The 19,851-nt window shown below is 43.6% G+C and overlaps 1 protein-coding gene and 1 long non-coding RNA gene across 5 annotated transcripts in view; one reads left to right on the forward strand and one right to left on the reverse strand.

The window, feature by feature from the left end:
- On the reverse strand, positions 1-9,770 carry SGK1 (serum/glucocorticoid regulated kinase 1). Of its 3 annotated transcripts, XM_075063966.1 has the most exons (13): positions 7,237-7,892; positions 6,025-6,615; positions 5,781-5,856; positions 5,274-5,349; positions 4,580-4,684; positions 3,949-4,032; positions 3,693-3,824; positions 3,315-3,427; positions 2,970-3,093; positions 2,530-2,625; positions 2,079-2,234; positions 1,884-1,973; positions 1-1,202 (listed from the first exon to the last, which is right to left on the reverse strand). In XM_075063966.1, the coding sequence occupies exons 2-13, from the start codon at positions 6,098-6,100 to the stop codon at positions 1,035-1,037; spliced, it is 1,296 nt and encodes a 431-aa protein (XP_074920067.1). In that variant the 5' UTR covers positions 6,101-6,615; positions 7,237-7,892; the 3' UTR covers positions 1-1,034. The 3 variants fall into 3 exon arrangements, with proteins under 3 accessions (XP_074920067.1, XP_032641075.1, XP_032641074.1); XM_032785184.2 differs by lacking the exon at positions 6,025-6,615 and having other exon boundaries at positions 7,237-9,770; XM_032785183.2 differs by lacking the exons at positions 6,025-6,615; positions 7,237-7,892 and adding an exon at positions 9,103-9,737.
- Positions 8,888-19,851, forward strand: part of LOC142046577 (uncharacterized) — a 21,379-nt gene continuing 10,415 nt past the window's right edge. The window contains exons 1-3 of one of the 2 annotated variants that reach the window (XR_012655547.1): positions 8,888-8,961; positions 12,540-12,683; positions 14,826-17,113. This is a non-coding gene — a long non-coding RNA (uncharacterized LOC142046577). Of the gene's footprint in view, positions 8,962-12,539; positions 12,684-14,825; positions 17,114-19,851 lie in introns of those variants that run through there. The other variant, XR_012655546.1, reaches the window with a different exon arrangement.

The raw sequence follows: 19,851 nt of genomic DNA on the forward strand, positions 1-19,851 counted from the left end.
TTTACAGAAATGTTCAAGATTTTACTGCAAACCAATGGGTTCGGCGGTCAAAAAAAAAAAAAAAAAAAAAAGTACATAACCATGTTAATTACATTACAATGATGGTGTACATTACAAGCCAGGCAGTAAGTTTAAATATACATCTAGAGTTTCAGCTGAATGTACAGACTTTTCTTTTTCTTTACAATACATACAATACAACATTCCCTCACCCCCCCCCTCAATAATGCCCACTTTACAGATGACAATTTTAAAAAAACAAACAAGAAATGAATCAACAGCTTTGACCAACTGCAGCTGGGGCATTTTGGTCCATAAAAACCTTTCTAAAAATAGAAACTTTTGATAGCAGCAATGCTTTCTTCAAGCATTTGGATATAATTAATTGTGAGCCCATTTCAATAATGTTAGTTAACTGTATATTTACAAAACAAAATCAAATTCTACACTTAATTATCTTCCAAATATGGAAGAAACAAACAATGCCCCACATTGTAGTGTCCTGCAAGTGTCACACTGATGCTTTAAACTAAGTCCCTCTGTAGTATGCATATCACACTCATACCATTTGTTCACACAGTAAACCCACATAACTGAACTGCGAAACACTCTGCAACAGGAAAAGTTTGGAGCTTAACTTGATCTCATCAGAAAAAAAGGCACATTTCATAAAATCCTCGTCACATCCAGGTCTCCAGGCAAGGCTTTTCAGAACATTATTTCCAAACAGCAGGTTATTATTCCTACAATCTACCATAACAGGCTATGGCAAGAGTCACTTCTAATGTTCTTTCCCAAGGAGATAGCACCACTTTGGGGGAAGAACAAATCAAAATGCTTGTAAGCTTGGTTTAGAGGAGTTATGTGCTGTTCAAAAAAAAAAAGCTTCCAACAAACAGGGTAGTTGAAATTAAGGCTGCAAAGCTGCCATGGTGGAGATGTGCAAATTCTGTTTCAAGATGACTGGTCAACTGGCAGCTCAGCCAGAAGGCCAATATAATAATTAAAAACCAAGAAGAAAGGAAAACCAATGTTCACAGGAAAGAATCCATGGGTGGGGCATATGAAAAGCCCAGAAAGGCTTCCGCAGCTTCCTGGGCGCTAGCAGTAATGAGGATACTGTCTGAAGATTGGCCAATGGAACTGGGGACGGGCTCATCTGTAAACTCAGGGTCAAAGTGTCGCAGATCACTCGGACCACTCTGTGGAAAATAAAAAAAAAAAAGAAAAGGAGTGTTTAGTCCCCAATCTCCATTTTTTCATGATTTCACAGATCACTTCAAAATGTGAAAACTCTTGTAAGGGACTCAGAGTGTTATCACCTCAGACTCACTGTTTAACATGCTTGGCCAATTTTAGATTGATTTTTTTTTGCATCTTGCTGCATATGGTCTCACTAAGAACAAGCTGATTCATTTTCAGTGTATTGCCCTCCAACTAGCTCCATGCAATAAAAGCAAAACAAAATAATCACTCCACTCTCCTATACTGCAGTTTATGCAGGGGTACCTTGGCAACTTGCAGTAGTAGACCGCATTTAATCAAAAAGCTTTATCTAAATAACCAATATTGTAATTTGACAAAACAGAAATTCTGTTTTGGTGCAGTTATTTAATTTCTGTCTTAGTTTCCCCATTTATAAAATCAGTAAGAAGTGAGTTCACAAGTGTGATCGAGAATAACCAATGTTTATGTAGAGCCAATCTAAGTGCTAGATTTTACTATCCAACTATTTAAAGGGGATAAGGAGAAAAACGATAGACTTTTAGTTAGAGAAAAAAGTATAACTACAGTTTAGCCAGCTGCAGATGGCCTTTGGGCCACACCCTGATGTAAGGGGCAAAAAGCCCTCTCTACATTCTATAATGAGATGTGATACTTACCACATTTGGGTTAAAAGGAGGTGTAATCTTCTTATTAATGAGATCATCCCAGTTAATTGGGGAGAAGAAGATGTGATTCTTAATCTCCATCTGTTAAAGAAAAATTAGATTAATTCAGACAAGAGTAATTGAATAAGAGTGGTGTGATCTAATTATTTCTTGTACCATACACAGGAACTACAAAGTTGTACTTACGAAGTCCTCCTTAGCACCAACTCTCTTTGTCCTATCCTTTTGTAACAGGCCTTCCAGAAGGTGTCTAGCAGAATTGGTAATATTTGGTTTCAGTTGCAGGGGTTTGTTCAAGATATTGTCATACATTTCTGCTGTGTTCCTGCTGTAGAAGGGGGGCTGTGAGAAAGAAATAAAAAGATAAATAAGTCTATAAGTGCTTAATAAAATTACGCATATATGCATTCTACTGTAATAACACAAGCTATTGTTGTCTTAATGCCACATGCTGCCCTTAATCCATATACAGAATTCTCAATGAGGATGAGGGCAGCAGAGGACATTGGTCAGGCTCATCATCTTAACTGAAGCCACAAGTATAGGTAATAAGTGCGGAATGACTGAAGTATAAAAATGTTTTCCTGTAAGGACTACAGAAAGCTATACACGGGCAACTAAAATATCTGTTACTTACCAGTCCATAAAGCATCTCATACAAAACTGCTCCAAGGCACCACCAATCAACCGTCCTGTCGTAGGGCTGCTTATGAAGAACTTCAGGAGCAAGGTACTGTTAAATAGAAGAACCAGAACCATAATATTAGCCAGAGGCAGAAGAATCTTAAGACAGAAACTAAAACCACACCAAACAAACCTATGTTCTTGAACTACAAGAAAAGCCTCCTATAGGTAAAGTGTCATTTATATACACAACAGCTAGCTTGAGAGCAGTTCCCATTGCATAGGGATCATTCTTCACCAGAAAGCTATCATTTTAAGAATCTTACTTTCTCCCACTTATCTATTCCATTGTAACTCTCCATCAGGTGTGCATATTTCCTGTTGTTTCATCTACTCTTATCATACAGTTTATAGACAAACATCAACCATTTCAGAAATCAGAACTAAGCATACCTCAGGTGTGCCACAAAACGTGGAGGTAGTGCCATTGTGTTCTATGTTCTCTTTGCAGAGTCCAAAGTCAGTCAAGATAATATGCCCCTGAGAATCTAGCAAGATGTTCTCTGGCTTCAAGTCCCTGTAGCAACAGAATTAACAGAAATGTTAGTTCTTCTCGGTTAAAAAGTATTCTTAGTATTCTGTGAGCATATGTATAGATTTTGCAAGCCTTTAAATTCAGATCAAGTATTTAGAAACTAGATGTTTTAAACTAATATATACTGAAATCTACTTTCCACATATAAGGTACAAAATATGCACATTTATAATCATGCCTAAGCCGAATTAGACATTGCTTACCGATAAACTATGTTCAAAGAGTGCAAGTAACCCAGTGCACTGGCTATTTCAGCAGCATAAAACCGTGCTCTTGGCTCCAGGAAGCAACGTTCCCTCTGGAGATGGTAGAATAACTGCAGGAGACAGAAAGAATAAGTTCTGTAAATGGTTCCAAAGCCGGTTAACAATGCATTTAATTAGACTTGACATATATAGCTAAAAAGAACAATAGCAGGAAATGGCCTAATGATCCTCTAGCAGTTTGAAACCTGGCAGGCGGATGATGCTAAATCTAATAACTTTTCCCCTTGGAACTTTTTTTTTTCATTTTTTTAAAAAAAGAAAGATCCATAATATCACTATGCACGTTAGGAATTATTTCATTCACTTACGGCTTACCTCTCCACCATTGATGTAGTCAAGGACAAAATACAATTTGTCTGCAGTCTGGAAAGAAAAGTGGAGCCCAACCAGGAAAGGGTGTTTCACATTTTTCAGCAGGACATTGCGCTCTGACATTATGTGTTTCTCCTAGAAATGGGGGCGCGGGGGGGGGGGAGAGGAAATCAGTATTTAGTTACAAAGTTTGCTAACTTGTAGTAATTAACTAAATTTGGTAGCTGCATTGCTGTATTGTGAACAAGGCGATGCTTACCTCCTTCTTTTTCAGGATTGCTTTCTTCTGCAGTACTTTAACAGCATAGAATTCTTCTTCTGCCTTATGCCTTGCAAGGAGAACCTGAAAGTGGTTAAAAATCCCATTACTTTAAATATGTTGGAATACCGAACAGAATATAAACACAGCTGGGTGAGACTATAGCCAAAGCCCTTTATGCTACCACTGAGTGGTATTACCACTCTATGCTACGAGCTGCATGTGGAAGCACTTTGCTAGCAACATCCAGCATTATCAGCAAAATGCCAGCCAGAAAAGCCGTGCATATCAACTTCAAAGGTTTTGTTTGTTTTTTTTATGGCTGATTCTCCTGGTTTCAAAAGCTACCCTACCCCCACTCCTGCATAAAGGATCAACCCCAATTAATCATCCTTGCACTTGCTCTCCTTAACTAAAGCACTCTGCCCCACCTATCCCCTTCAGGGCAAGCAACTTCCTCTTCAAAGCTGTGAAGCGCCCTCCTGACAGTGAAGCACTGGGAGAACATATGTAGAAATTTTGACACTCTTGTTACTAAAGCAGACTGGCTATAACCCCATCCCTTAAACAACTACATGCAATGCAATAGCAGCTAACAGACCAAATTAAGGTGGAAAGAAGTAGAACGTACCTTTCCAAAACTTCCTTTTCCAATAACCTTTAAGAAATGAAAATCTGATGGTGTGGCATGTGGGTTGGATGATGGACCAAGATTGATCTGCTGTGATGGGCTGGGCTGTAATTTTACAAAATACATTTGTTAAAAGATGTTTATTGGAAATTCTTGACCACAAAGGGTTTTTATATAAATCTAATCATGGATTTCAAGATAAAACTTTAGTTGGGTACATTAAATAGTCTTTTTCCCCAAAAGTTAGCATCAGATTACATTAAACTGTTTTGTACCACTTCAAATGACAAATTATGAGAACTATGTGCCTTACTTTAAAATCTCATTGAACGCTTGGCTGCTTTCCGTATTTAGCTGATATGAAATAACATTTAAAAAGCATGGACTTCTTTCATACAGAAAAGGTAAGGGTTTTATTCTAAATTGGTAACTCCTTTTTGAAGTTACATTACTGCACTGTGAACTGAACTAAAAGGGACATGTTACATTGCTAATTCACAGAAAAGCTATTTTTAAACATGCTTCTATTACTGAAAATGATTCACACAATGAAAAGTGACAAAGAGTCCTGTGGCACCTTATAGACTAACAGAAGTATTGGTCTATAAGGTGCCAAAGGACTCTTTGTCACTTTTTACAGATCCAGACTCACACGGCTACCCCTCTGATACTTCACACAATGAAGACTACTTACTGGAGGCGAAGGATTAGCATTCATAAGTTCAGGCTCTTCAGGCTGGGAGATATTCAAAATAGACTGAACTTCAGGGCTGCAAAGATTAGAGAGTATATTATTGGAACAGTTGACCTGTGCAACAGGCAGATACATCTCACCTCTAGGGGGCATGCAACCATTCTACTTATCAAGAATAAGTTTCAGTTTGGCAGACTACTGGAGACTGTCTATTCATTTCAGAACTAAAATGAAACAGGAAAAAGGAACAAACTTGTGCAAAAACTCAAAATGTTTGTTCTGTACTTAAAGGTGAGCGATGGGACGGGTGGGTCTTTAGAAACTAAAAATAACCCCATGCTCTCTGGTTTTATCTATGCTAACTAAACTCGGTAAAGTTTGTTATATAACTAATAATATTATAAGAACAAAATTCTGTTGTGACAATCATTAATACATAAATCTTTCCATCATTAAAATGCAAGTATCGATTTTCAGATCGATATGTACAAAACTGCTGCTACTTACTGCTTGCACGGGTAGGAGTTGGTGGCTATTTTTTGAATGAAGTCATTTAGACCCATTCGCCTCTGTTTCATGAAAGCTGCAAATAAGAAGAAAAGCGTTACGATAGGATATCACGTCGTTTTTTTAAAAAAGAGAATCAGATACTTTGTTCTGACTTTCCGGTTCAAATTAACGATGCCGTCCAAAATATCTGTACCCCCAGAGGAGAGACATGGTCACCCCCATCTTTCTTCTTCAGACTCACCGATGAGTATTGCAACAACTCCCCTCATCTTGGAATACGTTAATGTGGGTCCAGAAGCTTCGGCTCTAACTGTCATTTCGGAGCTAAAATGTGGGTTAGTGAAGAATAATCCAAGCTGATGAATGAGTTAGTCCAGGGGAGTGTGACGGATCACTGCAATTCTGCAGCCGGGCTCGCTGACAGGGTTTATATAGAGACCTCGCCGAGGGGGGAGGAGAGGGAGGAGCCAACTAAGAACAACACTGCGGAAGAGTGAGTCTGGCTTCCAGGCGCCCAGAACTGCTTTGACTCGTTCAGCTGGCGCCCGGCCCCTGGCGCTGCCCCGCCCGGCCTGGCTTCTTTGACGTTCGAAAGAGCCGGGGAAGGAGCCGGCCGGCAGGAAGCAGAACGCTCTGCAGCGGGGGCCCGGACGCGGCGGCATTCCAGGGGTGTGCATCGCCATGCAGTACAATAAAGTGCCCAGCCCCAGGGGGAAAGCGGCAGATATTCTTCCGCGCCGCTGCACACACAAATACAAGCATGCACCGGGCTGGCTCGAACGGCGCAGCACCAGGTGCCTGTCCCTTTTCTCCTGCATCCATTTCCATGAGGCTTTGAATTGTAACAAAAATGAGAAGTTGGTAGCTTTAAAAAGGATGCAAAACGTTTGTGTTCCAGCCCTAGCTTTTCTATGGCCTTCTTCAGTTACAAAGCATGCACTAGCTAGCTCTGGGGACGGCATCTAGGTACCATCATAGAATATCAGGGTTGGAAGGGACCTCCGGGAGGTCATCTAGTCGAACCCCCCGCTCAAAGCAGGACCAAACACAACTAAATCAAGTTACTGGAACAAGGTTACTGTGTGTTATGCCCTGGCCCGTTTGTTTTTCTCTTCAAAAAGTTCTGCGAGTGAACCGTTGGAGTCAGCGGATACTTGTGGCTCACGTCTATTGCGTTGCGCCCAATGCATTTCAATAGGGGGAGGCAAAAGAATGTTCCTGTCCACAGCTTGCAAATAAATGTTGGCACCTCATCGCTCAAAGCAAACAACTTTAAAGGGGGCCTTTTGTCTCTACGGCGGGAGATCAGTCAGCTGTTGTCATTCTATGTCACTCGGGTCACACCATCCAATTAATGGGGAGAGCCACCTGGATGCACCCCTCATGTAACTAACCCCCATCCCACCCCTAGTTACAGCAACACATTGAAAGGGGAAGGATCGGAGCTTCTTACCAAGCCCAGTTAGAAGCAAAAACTCCCTTTCTCCTGCGCGGTCAACTCCTCCAGCCTGAGCTGTTTTTCGCTATGGGACTGTGGCTTGTTTTGCCCTGTGCGGAGGAGAATGTCTTTCGGCAGCAGCAGCAGTTTGAGCTGCTGCCTGGGGTGAAGGGCGATAAGAAACTCTGACGTTTCCTTGAAGGAGCCGCAATGACTCAGGAGAACAAGATTTCCTGCCCGGCTTTCAGGAGAACAAACACATGCCCCTTGTGCACATTGCCCGGATCCCGGCCGGGACGTTACAGAAAATGCTTTTTAATGCTTTGGGCCGCCGAGGGAAACAACCAACGAAAGACGCAACCCCCTACGGCTCGGGAGAGGAGGGGGGAAGAAGGGAAAGGGGGGCAGGGGTGTGGAGTTCATGGAGGTGCACATACAGTTTGCTGGGGGGTGCTGAGTGCACTTGAGAGGGTGACTGACAGTCTTGCGGGATTGGGAAAGCGTGGTGGGGAAGAGAACTCCGTTTCAGGGCTAGCTGCGGCGGGCCACATCCCGATTCAGTTCATTCATTGCAGTTTTGAAGAAGTATCCTCAAAATTGTGAAATCCGCCCCCCGCCCCCGTCAAGTTATACTGCGCATCAGAGGCGTGTGGGACTTTCCATCACAGCAGGATTCTTTGTACAGGTACTTCAGCTTGTAATATGAGTAAGCTGCAACATACCCCCCCATTATTTTGCCCCCCGTGTGTGCATCCTCCCCCTCACACACATCACCATTGGCCGGCATGCCCCTACAGCTCTTTGATTCCTGTCTCTAAGTACTCTCTAAGAGAGAGAGACCTAGCACCAAGCAAGGGCAGGAGGGAGCAGAGGGTTACATCAAATCAAGCTGTGCAGTTCTCTAATTGAGACTGCAATTCGGTTTAAAGAGAGTTGAGAGGTAATGGTAAAACGAATGGCCCGGGTTGGAAAATTGTGCCATCCATACGCGGCAAGTCTTTCAAAGACAGCACAGTGCTGGATAAGAAGTTTGAAGGCAGAGAATGAAGGAGTTGCTGCCGGCCGTGTCCCCAGCCTCACGTGTCTCTAGAAGGGCTCCCCACACCCTTACCCAGACAGATCCGGGAACCTGAAATTGGGTCTCCTCTCCTAGCGTGTAAAGGGCTTTCGGAACGAGAGGAAACAGTCACGCCAAAGCCACAGCTGGCTTTGGGGAAAGGCGGGGTCGCAGAGCTGGGGCAGTTCTGCTCAGTTCCTCCGAGCTCCGGTTTCTTCCACTCCTTGCTTTGCCTAGCTGGGTTGCAAAACCGCCTCTTCTGGACTAATCCGAGCAAGGCAACATCGCAAGCGTCAATCGTTTGCTAACACGGCGGAGAAGCATTCCTCCCGCCACATGCCATTGCTGCAACCCGCAGCACCCTCTCTCAGTCCCCCTGGCCCCGTCCTTGCCCCACCCCAGCGCCCACACAGGCTTTCCCTGAGACACCTCTGCCAGGGTCTCTTGTCAAGCCTGTCCTGGCTGCACCGCGGCTCTCGAGCGCCTTCCCCCTGTTCCTGCTTGGCTGCAGCAGCCGCTCGCTTGCAAACACTCGTTGTCAGGATTGCTCTCTCACTGGTTCCCCGCAGACCCCCGCCTCATGCCACCCCAGTTAAAGAGCAACAAAGCTGGAATTGCAGCCTCGGTTCAGTCACTGTTGTCCCACCCTGGTTTTCAGGTCTTCTTCCTCTTTTGGTAAAAAGGTAATTAAAGTCCTTATCAAATGTCAGGTACTCATCCTCCGCTGCTCCCCACAAGGAATGTCATTGTTACCAGTAAAGATTTTTTCTCAGAGCCTTAGACAAGCCAGAACGAGATTGTAACAATTTTAAAATTAAACCAACCTCTTAATGAAGCCTTCTCTTCTTTGCCTCTCATTTCACTCTCCCCCTCTTAAGATCCCACCATAGTAGGTTTGAAACAGGGCTCTGATGCTCTGGCTGGGTTCTTATGTATTGCTATAATCCCGAATAACCTCCCCTCCTTGGCCGGCCTGGAGCTGAAGGGAAGTGGTGAGAAAGTAGCGGCTGATTTTGCTCGCTGGCACTGCCCAGTTTATGAACCCCATATTCAAGGTGATTTACATAGAGATCAGTAGAGTTCAACATTGGCCACGCCGTACACTCTGCCCCGTTGCAACACAACCTTGAGAGTTATAGTAAACACCAGTTTATTACAAACCAGTGCGGCAACTAGAAATGCAGGTCTTCTGCTGTAATTGACCTGTCAGCAGCAGTCACCCGGGGCGAATTCCCCGCGGCCAGTCCCGCAGCCCGCAGAAAGCACACACAGGCTCCATGTCCAAGGGGCGAGAGTTTGCTGCCCGCCCTCCACTGTTTGCATGTTGGCTGCCTGTCTAAACGATCAAAGAGTAAAGAAGAGGAGTCGCCGTCGGGACGGAAAAGGAACAGGGGCCAGGCTCTTTGGCTTGGTGGGACACCTCCCTTCCCCCACTTCCATCCTCTTTCTGCAGCAGGAGGAGACAGATGGACTCCTGGCCTTATCGTTTAAAAGAACAGAGTGGAGTTGTTGAGACTGGCGTTCCCTGCCCACCGGATAGCGGACGGATGGAGCAGGCGCCCCCTGTCCAATCCTGGCATCTAAATACTTCCGAACAGGAAAGAGAGAGATATATCGGGCTCTCCCTCCCCCCATGTCTGTTGCCCAGTTGTAGCCTATTGAGGTGTCTTTTCCTCCCTCGCTGCCTCTCCCTGCGCACACAATAGGCACATGTCCCCGGTCTGCAGACAAGAGTCGCCAGCGTGTTCTTTAGCACAATTGCATCGCTGCGTTATTGGCATATGGCCAGTAGGGGGCGATCATGTTTTCTCCAGTGGAAGAAAAACCATACAGCATGGCTAGTGTGGGATATTTAAATACTGCTATAATCAATCCCCAATGGTAATCTGTACATGTAACATGGCAGATTTGCGAACTGGGAAGCCGTATTCCTTAAAGCCGAGGAAGAGACACATTTGTTTCTCTTTATTTAGTAGATCGTTTTCATTGAGGACTCAGTGAAGGTTTAGAGCTGTCTTATCATGCACTGATTTTTACCTTATGTCTTCAATTTTGGCTTAATCCCAAAGGAAAATAACTCATAGAGAAACAAAATCAACAGATTGCCACGCCCCCTGCTCAGATGGCATAGTGATGGGTCCAATAGAATAATATTAGATAGACATGTCCCTATATTTAGTTTCCAACACAATTAATCCTTTCCTCATTTTAAAAGATCTGTCTAATCTTCTGCCTATACCTATTTTAAAATTATATTTCCATCGCAAAAGTCTTGAACTGTATGTAGGAATATGCACAGTCACCTATATGAGAGGAATTGTTATTTTTTATAATTTACACAGCATTCCCAACCCCAGGCAGTCAAAAATCAGTAGTCTGGTCCCTGTAAAATCCTGAGATTGATTTAGGAATCATAAGATTTTTAAAAAGTAACTGTACGGTTCCTTTTGTTTCTCTTCTGGTTTTTTAGCCTCAGGATATGTCTACACAGCAAAGAAAAACCTGCATCTAGCCTGTGCCAGCCAACTCAGGCTTCCGGGGCTCGGGCTGCGGGGCTGTTTCATTGCTGTGTAGACTTCCAGGCCTGGGCTGCAGCCTGAGCTCTGAGACTCTCCCACCTTGCCGCCATAGCCCTGCAAGCCTCATTCCCTTAGCACGGACCAGGCTGGGTGGGTGGCTGGGTGGCTAGTTGCTGTGTAGGAATGTACTTGCTACAAACTAGATAATGCAAAAGAGACAAATAAAAATAATAATGCCTCACACTTATATATCACCTCCATCTGAGGGCCTGAAAGCTTATGACAAATAGTGAATTAAGACTCCTGAACTAATATAATATTCATTTTAACGAGTAAGGTGCTAATGTTTTCGTATTTGCAGAATTGTCAGATAAAAAAATGGATTACTTAATTAACAGCAGAAATACAATTGATTTGATTTGACTGTAATGTTAAATTATAAGCATGTCATAAAACAGGACTTTTTCAAATAAGTGTATCTCATGTCAAAATGTCAAAGGAATATTGTTGTTGTTATTGTCATGTCTAAAGGTGAGGATCAGGACTGGGACCTCATTGTACCGAGCTCTCTAAAACATATAGCAAGACACAGTCTCTAAAGCGACTGTAATCTTATTTGAAAAGAAGGCATAACAAATAGGTTTAGCAATCAAAAGAAGGGAGAAGGAAGCAGAGGACAAGGGTAACAGTGATAGCATCCCACTATTACATCGCTTAACTGGTGCACAATTTAAATACAATAAGAATGTGATGCAATTTGTCCCACTGAATGAACACACAGTTTACATTTAAACAAGAACTGTTTCCTGGCTTTGGACAAGGGACCTATGCACATGAAAGCATCCTCTGCAGCTGTTGGAAGCATATGTGGAAGCTATATAGACTTCTCACCTTAGAGCAGCATTTCTCCAATGCAGCCACTGTGGTGGCCATATGTGGCCACCAGCAACTCTTTTGTGGCCACGACGATATCCTAGGCAGTGATGGGGGTGAGGGATGAAGCAGTAGCTTCTACTCTTCCTATAGCTCCTGTATGCACCTTGTCTGCCTAACCAGCAAGAGTTGGTGGCTGCACTCTGAGGCCATCAAAAATTTTGTCATGAGACCCCCCTGCCTTAGAGGATGCTCACTATTTAGAGGGCTGTTTCCCCTAATCAGAGGTGAAAGTAAGCTGGTACAGTCCAGCACGGCATAGCGGCAAGATCCAGTACGCCGTGCCAGACTGGACCGGCTTCCGCAGCAGTGATTTAACGGGCCCAGGGCTCCTGCCACTGCAGGGAGCCCTGGGCCCTTTAAATCCCTGCTGGAGCTCTGGCAGCTGGGTGTGGGCGGGGATTTAAAGGGCCCAATGCTCTAGCCGCTGCAGGGAGCCCCGGGCCCTTTAAATCCCCGCCAGAGCTCTGGCAGCCAGGCTCTGGCAGGGATTTAAAGGGCCCAGTGCTCCTGCTGCTGCGGGGAGCCCTGGGCCCTTTAATTCACCCCTGAGCCCCGGGGCTCCCAGCCGCCTCTGCAGCTGGGAGCTCCGGGGTGATGTAAAGGCCCTGGGGCTCCCAGCCACAGCTGGAGCCCTAGGGCCTTTAAATCTTGAAAGGCCCCACCTCTTCCCACTGAGGCCATGCCCCCGCTCAGGACTCCAGCGTCCTGGTAGGTCCTTTAAGTTATTTTCACCCCTGCCCCTAATGTAGCTACTACTTAATGCTGGTTAGTCATGGTCATCCTGTCTTTGACTCCCCTTTTCCCAGGGAAGCTCACAGCCTCCACCCAGTCAATATGACAACTTGGCTCCTGGGAATGATGCTAGTAAAAACATTGACCTTTCCTCTCCCTGAGCTGCTGTGCAACTCCCTCGCCATTTAAACCCCAGTTCAGAAAGGGATTCAAATGAGGTATGTGTAACCCTTCTGCCCCTCTGAATTTGGCAGCAACAAGGGCCGGGTTCAGTATCCAGGGCTTCTGTTTCAATAACCAATGCCAAACCAGCTCGAGCCCCCACCCAGTGACCTGGGAAAATCTTACACACACCCCTGGGTTCCTCAAAGAGGCAATGTTTCCCCTCTCGCAAGCACAGAGTCTCGGTGTAGCAGAAAAGGTTTAATTACATGAAATAAACAACAAGCACTAAATTGGGAAAACACCTCAACTAGAGTTCCTAGACCAAACTGTGAGCAAAAACCCACCCCAGGAAATTGGGCTGTGTCCTTTTCCCTGGGCTCTTGAGTCCAACAACCCCCAAATCACCCACAGTCCCAAAAGTCCCACAATCCAAAAGTCTCTGTCCTGGGTCAGGCAGCCCCAAAGTTCGAGAGTCTATCTGCAGAGGTCCCTCCCCCCAGCCTGGGTGAAAGGGGCACCTTACGTGGTCCGGGGCCAACTGCCTTGCCTCTCCGTAGGTTCTGCTTCCCGCCTTCTCCATGAACTACCCTGCTTTACCAGCTGCTCCACTCTGCTCCTCCAGCCGTCCTCACAAACTGCTACGCTCCACCAGCTGCTCCGTTCCACCAGCTGCCCCGTGAGCTGCTCCGGTTGTCCCTGCAAACTGCTCAGCTCCGCTCGCTCTGTGGGCCGCTCCGCCCGTCCCACAGCTACTCCGCTCTGCCAGCCGCTCTGCTCCACCAGATGTCCCGTGATCCGCTCCAGCCATCCCCACAAACTGCTCCACTCCGCCAGCTGCTCTGTTCTGCAGTATAGCTTCAGGCTCTCCCCCACTAGTTAGCACAGTACTCAGTGCTCTTAGCTCAGTAATTTCAGCTCTTTAGTGATCTCAGTTCATAGTAGGGGAGCCCCAGCGCTAGTGCACCATTAGCCCAAAGTGAGTTCAGCTCAGTAACCTGTGTATAGAATCTTAAGGGAATAAAAAAGTCAATTCTGACATTCCACAGTGGAGAGAGGAGGGGAAGGAACTGGTGCTTCTTGGCTCCACAAGGCGGCTGCACCACCAGGCACAGATACTTGCCCCCAGCCTCTCTCAATTCACTGGGTTTTGGAACCCATGTCCCTTGTCTAGCAAGTACCACCCAACTGAGGTTGAGTCATTTCTGTCACAAAACAGTCCCACAGCTCAGCAACCTGGGAGAGGGTAGGTGTGCCTATGCAAATACACTCTCTGAAATTCTTTCCACCAGATGTCAGGGTAGAGCTCATCCTGACTCTGCTTACATATGTGTTGTCTACCTTGATGAATCATGTCCTTTGTTATTAGGTTCTAAGCAGCTTGATTGAATTGTACCTAGAATAGTTTGACCTTCTGTGACAGAGACAGTGCAAAATTCTGCAGATATTTTCTGCAATATCATGCCCTATGTGTTAACTGCACAGAGATAGAGTCTAGGCCTTGGTCTGTCTTGATCTTCAATTACATTAATATCATTGGCTCTGGACACTACAAGCAGAGATTGCACTTCTATTACCCTCTCCTCTCTGAAGTAAAAGCTGAAAGTTTTAATCTGCTTACTGTAAGTCCCTACTGAACACACTCTCATCTCTGCCCTTATAATTTAGTTTCACGTGCAGCAACCAAAACTCAGTCCAGCACTTCAGGCTGCCCCCTGCAAATGATGTCAAGTTGCTGCAAGTAGATAGGATTATATAATGGCTTTCATAATAACCCCAACAGCTGTTTAAACTCAGGAGATTTAGGATGCTGTCAAAAGAGTACTGGACATCTTTTTGACAGAGAGGTCATTGGTTGAAACTCCTATTGAGCTGACTGGATGGAACACCACCAATTGATTTCAGTGTTGTGTTCTATCAAACATAAATTTTGTCTATTTTTTATTTCACGTTTCTGCTACTCTCAGAGCATGTTTACTGCACTGTCAATAAGAGGCTGTAATGCCAAAGGATTACACTCACAGAATCGTAAAGTGATGAAATGCCATATTGAGAGAAAAGCAATTCCCTTCTTTGTAGAAAGCAGTCAAAAATTACTGCCTTTTAGATACACAGACCTGTAGTTAAAACAGTTGCTAAATGATGTCTCTAACTTCCATTTAAATTGCAGTATACTGGTTCTATTCTATTCTATATAGATTATTATGCTGCCCTCATCACCACAGTATGTGAATGTCTTCCAGTAGTGCAAAAAGTGATTTGACGTCCTTCACACATGGGCCATTCTTTTTCCCATCTTTTCCCGGGGGGAAGAATTGTGAGTTCAATGTAGTGTTTTGTATTGGTAGGATTTTTTTTAAATGTACAGACTGCTTTCTATATGTATATGTTAGAGAAGATAACGTTGAGGAACAGTGCCTGGAATTTGGAGTGCAAGATGATGAGGTTTGTCCTCCTTAGTTCCAGAGATAGTTCATTCCACAGTCTCAGACTAGCTCACTAGAAAGTTCTGTCTTCTGCACAGATGAGCTTTACCCTGATGGTAGACTATTGTTGATAATTCACCCACTAGCAATAAGAAAGAGAGGGCTGTAGAAAGAGCTGCTCTGTATGGTTTACTATGAGTTGCCCTGGCTGGATTACAAAAGTCTATACACTACTGTATAACCTGATCTGCTTAATGTCACCCCTTCCCTCCCCAATAAAAGTGGGTTGGGCGAGTGATATCTGAATAAATTAGTCCCATTATGACCCTGTAATAATGGCCTGTGGTTGGGGAGAAGTTAGTCTTAGCAGAATTCAAGACCACTACTATAGTAAAGAGACAAAAAGAGTATAAAGATGGACAGGTGATAAAAGGAGGATTGTCAGAAGAAATAAAGATTCTTAATTATGCCAAGAATTATCTTTTCTCTCCTCTTAGTCCAAACACAGCCTAAGGGCTAGTCTACACTGGCAATGCGGCAGCGCTTTAACATGCCTTGTGTGGTTGCGGCTCAACGCTGGGAGAGGGCTCTCACAGCACTGTAAAAAAAACATCTCCACGAGGGGCACTTTATAGCACTGAATCTTGCCGTGCTCAGGGGGGTGTTTTTTCACAACCCTGAGCGAGAAAGTTGCAGCTCTGTAAATTGCCAGTGTAGACAAGTCCTTAGATGAGCAACTGACATGTAGTATGTTCTGAAGAATAAGTAGTGCACCATGTATAATTATGCAAATCTGACACTTAGGTTTTTCTGTTCATATTTATCAGCAGCTGCATTTGAAAAATATTAACAGAGATGTATGATAGACCTTTTCTGCTAGGGCTATGAGGCTAAAGAATTTTCTCTTTCACCTTTCATTTGATACATATATGCTAAAATACAAATGATAGCTAATCTAATCTAGCTGTCTATTTGTCTGTCTACCCGCTTATCTGCCAGTCTAGGGTTTCATAGGGTGTCTGTTACCATGGTATCTCAGTGTCTTTTATGTACACACAAAAACCTATCATTGCTATTGTATAGCGTTATCTTAAAAGAAAGATATCCCTTTAGGCCTGTAAGCCCTCCAGCAACACAGAAGTTGAGTTCTGACTAAATGCGTTAGTGAGCAAATCAGAGAAAGAAGAGTAATTTTTGCTAGAGGTAGATATAGTGGACTCTTCACTTGACAGTACACCTTGGATTTTCTCTGTCTCTAGCAGAATATAGGAATAAAGACAGGCTGAATTTATCCCTTTTTGATGCTCTCTACTCTTACACTTGTCACTTTTTTATTCCTTGAAATTTCTAGAAGATTCTCTTTCAGGAAAAGTAACAGGCCATTTGGGAGGAAGGAAGGGAGATGATGAATACATGAAACACAGTATTTTATTTATCAGAATATCCTTCCAGTGATCCACAATACAGATCAATTTTGCTTCTTGGGGTACATCTACACTGCAATAAAAAAGCCTGGAGCATCAAGTCTCAGAGCCAGGGTCAGCTGATTTGGACTGTGATGGCTCAGGTTGCTTGGCTAGAAATTGCAGTGGAGATGTTTGGACTCAGCCTGGAACTGAGGCTCTGAAACCATCCCTACTCCTTGCAGGGTTTCAGAGCCTGGGCTCCAGCCCAATCCCAAAGAGCTACACTGCAATTTTCAGCCTCTCAGCCCAAGCCCTGTGAGCTTGAGTCAGCTGACCTGGGCTAGCCATGGCTGTGCCACGGGTCTTGCATTGCAGTGTAGATATACTTTTGGTTACACTGGGCCATTGACTTCAGTGGTGTTACACCAGTTATATATCAGTGTGACCAAGAACAGTTTCTCCAGATTTAGACTACAGTAACTGAGAGCAGAGGAATTTGGTCTCTTGTATAGGAAGGAAGGAGTGTTACTTCTGTCCCAGGCAAGTGGATCAAACAATGTAGCCAACCTATGTATTCTTGTGTGGGCACTAAGGAGTCCCTTCAGATAGGTAGAAGAAGTTATCAAAACTGGTATCAGCATCACATATGGCTATTCCAGAAGCTTCATACATGAAGGTTATGGCATTATAACATATTGTAACACATTCTGATGAAGCTCAGGTTTTGGGAAGATTTTTCCTACTGTCTATCTACTTACAGAGCAAGAATAAATCCGAGCACCACACAACATTCCTGTGAGGTAGGGAAGCATTTAAGAACCTAAGTTCCACTGTCTGGCAATGAGATTTTGACTCCTTCATGCCTAAATCCCTTTAAAAATGAGATCTGGACTCCTTTGCAATGCTGAGTGCAGCAATGCCTAAATACCTTTAAAAATCTGGGCCAAAGGTCAGATAAGAAATCTGCCGCAGAACCAGGAATTGAACATAGGTTTCTAGAGGCTCAGTCTGATGGCTTGATTACTAGGCCATCTTCTTTCTCTTCTAGTGTCTGAACTAAGATCCTCTGGACTTGAGAGAGTATGCTTCTCATATGCCACAGTTAAAAGCTTTGTGAATAATGTATTGTTAATGATCGTGAGACTAGCTTCAGGCAAGCCTACTGCTGGCAGCTACTATACAAGTTTCTTCCCTGTCAATTTTCAGAGTAGCAGCTGTATTAGTCTGTATCCGCAAAAAGAACAGGAGTACTTGTGGCACCTTAGAGACTAACAAATTTATTTGAGCATAAGCTTTCGTGGGCTACAGCCCACTTCATCAGAGTGTGTATGGTAACACCCATTGTTTCATGTTCTCTGTGTATATATATATCTTCCTACTGTATTTTCCACTGCATGCATCCAATGAAGCGGTCTGTAGCCCATAAAAGCTTATGCTCAAATAAATTTGTTAGTCTCTAAGGTGACACAAGTACTCCTGTTCTTTTTGCCTTGTCAATATATCTACTACTGTGCTTCTTCACAGGGACTACCAACCATGATGACATACATAGGCAATATAAAGGATAAGGCTATCAAACTCTTTTTTTGCTTGTGACTCAAGGAAGGACTTGAACTCCACAGCTGAAGTATGGTGCATTCACACAACCTTACCACCTACCTGCCATCATGTTCAGTACTTAGATAGCACTGTTAATTGATGGCATCACCATCACTCACAGTATGGCAGACCTCTAAGCGAGTGCTTTTTCCATGCTGTTTTATCACCACAAAGAATTAAAACTTCTGAAAAACAAAAAAAGTTTCATATACACACATAAAAACAAAGAGATCCATCTATACAAATCTGTACTGTGGGCTTCCTTTCTTTTACTTTCTGATTCTAACCCTCTGTCCTGTTCTTGCACTAACTACTGAGGATTTTTCTCTGTAGGACTTTAATTAGGCTAAGATGTTCAAACTTGGATTTGTTAAGTTTGACACCTAAACACAAAAAGAATAATGGAGACCTAAATAAAAGTTGTCTGATTTTCATTGGTTCTAATAGGAGCTGTGGGCCCTTGGAAACCAGGCTACTTTTGTGTAAATGCCTGAAAATAGATTTGTGCGTAACTTGGGTATCCAAGTTTGGAAATTCTGGCCTTAGCTTTCATAGATTCATAGATTTTAATACCAAAAGGAACCGTTGGGTCATCTAATCTGACCTGTATAAACAGGCCATAGAATTTCATCCAGTTACTTTTGTACTGAACCCAATAACTTAGCTTCAGAGGGCCCTTAGTCCTTTCCCCTAGCTCTCAAGCTTGATTAAAACTTCCCACCCATTCAGGTATGGAAAGCGGAAGGGTTTAACAAAGCACAGACATCCTACAGACATGTAATTGACCAACATGCTTAATAAGTGTGCAAAGCACACAACATGCATAATACCACTATCCTTACACATAAGGGATGTGTTGCCATCTTTACTCGATACCAAGAACCCATATTTGAAAGTAAGCCGCTCTCCGAATTAATGCTGAAAGTTCTGCAACAGATCACCTCATTGTTGTTTCTCCCTCTTCTCCACCCCACAAAAAAATCTGTAGTGCTTTTTTGTTTGTTTTTACAGAAGACATTTATATTGGAGGAACTAGATAAAGCAGGTCTGGAATTCTTCTGACTATGCTGTGACTGATACATCATCCTCAATTTGACACTAATCCATATATCTGTGGTGAGCTGAACATAACCCTTCCCTGCTCTGGCTAGCTGAATATTACTCATTGATCTTCCATACCTTACAGCTTAATAAAGCAGTAGAATATTCTATTCAAGAAAAATTTGCTAGACAGAACGTGGTAATGAGAATCAGCTACATGCTAATCTGAATAGTGTTTTGAATAGTTTTCTGAAGAGATTGACTGTTAAAATGATAGAGAAACAAGATGGGTGAGGTAATATCTTTTTTTGGACTAGCTTCTGTTGTCCCACCTCATCTCTCTAATATCCTGGGACTGACATGGCTACAACTTCACTGTTAAAATGCTGGGGAGGTTCCTGATTGCCAGCCAAATGAATGCCTAGGAATGGTGCAGTATAATCTTAGCACTTTCCATTTGGAGATCACAAAGCATTTTACAAATATAGGTAAACATTATTAACCACAAGTTACTGATGTGCAAACTGATACATAGAGAGGTTAAGAAAATTGCTCAGGGTCTCACAGCAAAATAGGGGTTGAACTCAGGAGTCCTGGCTACTCTGGTACCAGACACTTACATATGAAATAGCCAAACCAACAGGTTAAATGGGCTGCCAGGGAGTTAATGGTGGGAAAACCTATCCACAGTTCAGATGCATGATGTATTGCTTGAAATTCATGCAGGTGAAGGTTTCACTAGAATTTTACAG

This window comes from Chelonoidis abingdonii, chromosome 3, assembly GCF_003597395.2.
Source record: "Chelonoidis abingdonii isolate Lonesome George chromosome 3, CheloAbing_2.0, whole genome shotgun sequence".
Taxonomy (NCBI): Eukaryota; Metazoa; Chordata; order Testudines; family Testudinidae; genus Chelonoidis; species Chelonoidis abingdonii.

Excerpts from the sequence above, each read along its gene's own strand:
- SGK1 (XM_075063966.1), bottom strand. The coding sequence starts at position 6,100 with ATGACAGTTAGAGCCGAAGCTTCTGGACCCACATTAACGTATTCCAAG. Across the intron at positions 3,825-3,948 it reads CAATCCTGAAAAAGAAGGAG|GAGAAACACATAATGTCAGA; the intron begins GTAAGCATCGCC and ends CCCCATTTCTAG. Across the intron at positions 2,626-2,969 it reads CGTTTTGTGGCACACCTGAG|TACCTTGCTCCTGAAGTTCT; the intron begins GTATGCTTAGTT and ends TCTATTTAACAG.